Source organism: Eutrigla gurnardus (genome assembly GCF_963514095.1).
Source record: "Eutrigla gurnardus genome assembly, chromosome: 13".
NCBI lineage: Eukaryota > Metazoa > Chordata > Actinopteri > Perciformes > Triglidae > Eutrigla > Eutrigla gurnardus.
This window is the reverse complement of record NC_139936.1, coordinates 28,235,330-28,241,329: the sequence shown is the minus strand read 5'-3', so window position 1 is coordinate 28,241,329 and position 6,000 is coordinate 28,235,330. Positions and strand designations below refer to the sequence as shown.

At 41.8% G+C, this 6,000-nt stretch overlaps 1 protein-coding gene across 3 annotated transcripts in view; it reads left to right on the top strand.

Annotated features, from left to right (window-relative positions):
* The first annotated feature begins 4,187 nt into the window (after positions 1 to 4,187).
* Positions 4,188 to 6,000, top strand: part of LOC311022746 (histone-lysine N-methyltransferase EHMT1-like) — a 76,179-nt gene continuing 74,366 nt past the window's right edge. For all 3 annotated transcript variants that reach the window (XM_084024271.1, XM_084024269.1, XM_084024270.1), the window contains exons 1-2: positions 4,188 to 4,278; positions 4,605 to 5,006. In XM_084024271.1, coding sequence (XP_083880397.1) covers positions 4,650 to 5,006 — 357 coding nt within the window. In that variant the 5' untranslated portion in view covers positions 4,188 to 4,278; positions 4,605 to 4,649. The remainder of the gene's footprint in view (positions 4,279 to 4,604; positions 5,007 to 6,000) is intronic.

Here is a 6,000-nt window from a genome sequence, read left to right as displayed (position 1 = left end):
CAATACTGCCAAACAACAACACAGGAGGCGTATTGAAGCCTGTTTCAACAACTCGACGAACTCCAGGCAGGTATGGGAGGGCATCAAGGCCATCACAGACTACAAGAGCAAGGCAACAGTAACATCTCCCTCAGATGGTGCCACCCTGGCTGAGGACTTAAACAACTTCTACACCCGCTTTGACAGGGAAAACACAGACTCTGTGCTGCCCCCCATTCCTTCCTCTGACCCTGCTCCAGTCCTGAGCTCTCATGAGGTGAGACGTGTCCTCCGCAGCATTAACATCAGGAAGGCAGCCGGGCCAGACGGCGTGCTGGGCCGGGTGCTGAAAGACTGTGCTGCGGAGTTAACGGATGTCTTCACCTCCATCTACAACACATCACTGTCTACATCATGGGTCCCCGCCTGCTTCAAGGCAGCCACCCTTGTTCCCATCCCCAAGCAGTCAAATGTCACGTGTCTGAATGACTACAGACCTGTGGCACTCACCCCCATTCCCGCCAAATGCCTTGAGAGACTGGTCATCAAACACATTAAAGGCGCAATACCACCAACACTTGATCCACACCAGTTTGCGTACAAGCAGAACAGGTCGACTGAGGACGCTATTGCCATTGTGCTTCATTCACTACTGGAGCATCTTGAGCAGAAGAGAAGAAGCTAAATTACATCATCTTGGACTAAACATCTCACTGTGCAACTGGATTGTGGACTTCCTCATAAACCGAACACAGAGTGTGAGAGTGGACAAGTACACGTCCTCCACCCTCTCAATCAACACCGGGGCTCCCCAAGGGTGTGTGCTCAGTCCTCTGCTCTACACCCTGTACACACATGACTGCTCTGCTTCTTCTCCCTCCAATCTCATTGTTAAATTCGCCGACGACACCACAGTGCTCGGACTCATCAACAACAATAATGAGACGGATTACAGGACTGAAGTGCAACATCTAGCAGCATGGTGTGTGGGTAATAATCTCATACTGAACATCAAGAAGACCAAGGAGATTATTGTGGACCCCCGCAAAAAGAAACAAAACAACCACCTTCCACTCTCTATCGGCAGCGAGGCGGTGGAGAGGGTGGCGCACTTCAAATTCCTGGGAGTGACCATCACTGAGGACCTGTCCTGGGGCATCAACACCGCCTCAGCAGTAGGAAAGGCCCAGCAACGGCTCTACTACCTGAGGCAACTGAAGAATGCCGGGATCCAGAAACAGCTGATGGTGAACTTCTACAACTGTGCCATCAGCAGTGTTCTGACGTACGGTTTCCTTGTGTGGTTCTCCAGCTGCACTAAGGCCGAACCGCAGGCACTCCAGCGGGTGGTAAAAACAGCGGGGAAAATCATGGGGACCATTCTACCAGAGATCAGTACCATCTACACCTCCCGCTGTCTGAAGAGAGTGCGTAAGATCCTGCATGACCAACACCACCCGGCCCATCACCTGTTCCACCTGCTGCCCTCAGGTAGAAGGTACAGGGCCTTATCTGCCAGAACCACCAGAATGGCCCACAGCCTGTACCCTCAGGCAGTGAGGCTGCTGAACAGTGCCCCCCTCCTCTCTCTCCCCCCCTCACATGGACACTAACCATACTCCATCTTATAATAACTGTGAACTGGTCTCTGCATTGCTGCAGCACACACTACCTCTGACAATGTACTCTGGCGCCCCTTGTGTTTTTGTCCTTTTTTCGTGTACATGACATGATATGCCCGTGGGATTCTGCACTATTGCACATTTTGCACTTTTTGCACTATGCACTTTTCACTATGTAAGGTTGTATGCTCCAACGGAATTTCATTGTTATTTATGGCAATGACAAATAAATGATTGATTGATTGATTGATTGATTGACTCATCACATGGATTTGCCATGCTAGGCGATATTTCCCCCGCTGCTTGGCCATCGCTTGCATTGCCTGTGATGTGGATGAGGTGCTGTGGCCAGACCGAAACAGAAGAGAGGATGCAGGATAGTTGTTGTTGTTTTTGTTTTTTTTGTAATTGTATACAGTAAATTCTTCTGGTTTTGTATGTAGACCACTGTATATGCAACTTTGTGTTGGTTGGGATGAAAACTGTATACATTACAGTATTCTTGTGGGAAAAATAAAATATATAAAAACAATATTCTAAAATATTTTACAACACATTTATATATGTACTGTCGTAGTGAGTGTAACACTGAACAAAAAAAGGCCTAAGTCATTATGGTAAATGGAGGAGAAGTGTTTTCCATTCATCGTGTTTTACATTGAGCACATCAGTGTTCAACTGGTTCTTATACAGTTTTTCTCGATTGTTTACACACATTTTCTGAAAGCATGCCTCATACTCTCAGAACTCTACACACAAATCAAAAAACACACACACAATGGGCAAAACCCCTCAATTCTCCTGCAAAATGAAACTTTACATTCAAAACAATGTTATTTCTTCTCAAAATGGTATTTTGTTTTCAAATGACACACACAAACCATCATATGAATAGACATTTATACGAACCAGTTGAACACTGATGTGCTCAATGTAAAACACGATGAAACTTCTTCTGCATTTACCATAATGACTTAGGCCTTTTTTTGTAAATGTCTATTCATATGATGGTTTGTGTGTGTCATTTGAAAACAAAATACCATTTTGAGAAGAAATAACATTGTTTTGAATGTAAAGTTTCATTTTGCAGGAGAATTGAGAGGTTTTGCCCATTGTGTGTGTGTTTTTTGATTTGTGTGTAGAGTTCTGAGAGTATGAGGCATGCGTTCAGAAAATGTGTGTAAACAATCGAGAAAAACTGTAAAATCACAAAAAAGAGCGGTGCACCGGATACGACATGCACACTGCCGTGCACGGACGTAATGTGCGCGCCGGACCCGGACCACAAGGTGCGCGCCTCAGCTTGTATTTTGGGTTAAACTGCGTTGGTTTGAGATTGTGGATGAAAAAGAAAATCCATTCTTTTACTGTTATTATCAATATAAATTAATCGACTGCCAAATAAAGTAGCTCGTTAAAACTCGAACGGGAGATTTTACTGGGGCACGGCAGATGAATACTGGGGCACGTGCCCCAGTAAAAAGTGTCTAGCGACGCCCATGGTGCACAGTAGGGAAATTAACTTTAGAATTTTAAATGGCAGGGTGTTCCTTGTGAAAACAAGAGATTTTCTTCATGAAAATTGTGCCAAATGCAGAGAATTGTGTGTAGTGTTTTAAAAAAAGTGTGTTTTAAAACTGCAATTTGAGTGTAAAGCAGGAATTGTGCTTGCGGTTTAGCAGAGTTAGTTCAGGGGGTTGGTGCATGAGTTACATGTTGTGGTCATTGTGTCTCAAGTACCAGTATTTGTGTGTAAACAATTGAGAAAAACTGTAAGACATTTCTTTTTAGCAAAACTTTTGGTTCCCCCTCTTAGATGTTTTTTTTTTAAACCCCTTTTTACTTTTTGTTATTTGAAACAAAATGGCTTTTAATAACCGGTAGCCCTTTAAGATCTTCAGATGAAAAGGGCACTATAAATAAAACGTATTATTATTATTATTATTTATTATGTATGTATGTATGTATGTTATCCCCATGTCCAAAGACATGCAAGATGGGTTAGTTGATGTTTTTGTGTTTGCTATGCATTATTGCTTTATAAAAAAAAAAACGTCTAAAGAAAAATATGAATATGTAATAATAATAAAAGATTATAAAACAATACTACTATATACACTATTAATTTTAAAACATTCCTGATCGATTTAAATTACTGCATACAAATTATATACAGTATAATATCACTTGAAAGCAAACCTCAAACATATAAGAGTTCAGTATTATTACCATATTTTGTCAATAGTCTTTTCATTTCTGCGAAAAATCTGAGCCTCTTTTCAGCAAACGCATACCGGTAAATAAGTACTTCGTTCCAAATCCTGAGCTGGGGGCTAGATGATTCACTGTTACCTACTTCCGTTTTCGCTTTAATGCCTTTAACCCGCGAAATACTTGTATCGTATATCTTTTATCGTTTTAAGTTTTACCAGTCTTCGCAACTCGAGTTGAAATTAAAAAGTTAATTTGGCGAGCTTAATCCTTATATTAGACAGTATCCGTATTGTAAACTAAACCAGTTTGCTGGTGACGTATGTCCGAGTCCGCCAGGACATGAAAGCGGGACACACAGTGCATCACGTGCTAGAGCGGGTGGGGCGGAAGCGGAAACTTGTCTCTTCCTGTCCCATCCCTCGCTTCCAATCTTCGGTCGAGACAGCTACACCGACTTGAACTGGTAGGATGAAACTTTGTTGCTTCAGGTTTTTCATTTGGCCTCATTTTAGCTTTCGGTGATGTTTGTAATCTGTTTACGCCGTCACACGAGGTCCTTCTCCTGCTGGTCCACCGGCTGAGCTGCTCTGCCTTTCTTCTTCCATATCTAAGCCACTGGCGTGCAAATATGTCATGTCTTAGTCTTTGTGTACTATTCATTCTTGCATGTAAAATGTCGCAAAGATTAACATACTTGTGCACTGCTTAATACTGACTGAGCTCGTCATTGAGAGTTAACACTAAGGCAGAGTGACTTATTGTGGAGTAAAATTTGTTTAAACGCCTCAGGTGCTACTGTGGTGACTGGCTTCAAAAATCAACCTCAGGACAGCAATGCATCGCAGTGGAGCCAATGAGGGGCCAGGACGAGGCAGAAGACCCTCCAGTCCCTCCTCTGGGACACCCGTGGGTGCCAAGGGACAAGCAGCACAGAGTGGTCAAAGACCTAATTTAAAGATAACTCCCTTCCACAGCTCACCCATAGTCAGCAGTGATGGTGCGCTCCGTAGCAAACGACCAGCAGCTTCTGGGAAACTGCTGGTGTCTCCTGGCAGCCACTTTGTGGACAGACTTGGTCGGCTGATGGCTCCACCTGTCAGAAGAGAGAGACTCTCTGCTAATGCTGTGAGCTCAGAGGAACGAACTCCCAGTTCAGGCTCTGTACTAGTTGCATCAGGAGAAAAAGCTCAGGCAAGTCCACTTGTTGTCACAGTAAAAGGATGCACTGATGAACATTCAGTAATTTTATGTCCCATTTTTCAAAAAATAACTTGGATCATTTTTTTTTAAATGCCAACAACTGGTGCTGTTATTTGTTTGTTGTATTATTTTTAGAGCCCATCTATATTGATGGAAAGATAGATAGATAGATAGATAGATAGAAAGCAATCCATACATATATATGATATATATATATACGGTATATATATATATATATATATATATATATATATATATATATATATATATATATATATAGAGAGAGAGAGAGAGAGAGAGAGAGAGAGAGAGAGAGAGAGAGAGAGAGAGAGAGAATATATAAATATATATAATTGTTAGGGCTGTCAAATGATTAAGCATTGCTTTGGACTAATTACCATTTGTAAATACCTGAAGAATTCACATTCTCAAGCTAAGTTTCTGTCAAGTTAGGTTCCTGTCTTGAGGTCAGCCAGCTGATAATGAAAGTAAAGGGAGTTAGCCCCAAAGTTAGCAACAACTACCTGCCCAGCAACACTTAAGGTGGACTGACCTTTAAGGTGGACCAGCAATATTCTCCTTTAAAGTGATGGTTCGGAGTGAAATGCACCCGAGGTAATTTCCACCATGACATCCAGTGTCAAAGTATTGATGTAGATAGAGGGATTGCAAAACCGTTGAAAAATAAATATATTTATAAAATATATATATATATATATATATATATATATATATATATATATATTTTTTTATATACCCCCTCGGAAGCATTTTTAGCGATGGTCAGCATTGGTCAAGATAGCCGCTATCAGCCGAATGGCTTAGTACTAGCGCTATAGTACATAGAGTATATCTCGTAAATTACCCCACTCATAATGCATGGAATGTTACCAAACTTCTGCATTATCAGGTCAACACATTTTTAGAAATGATTGTATTATCAGGTCAACAAGTGTTGACAAGTGTTGACCTGATAATACAAGCA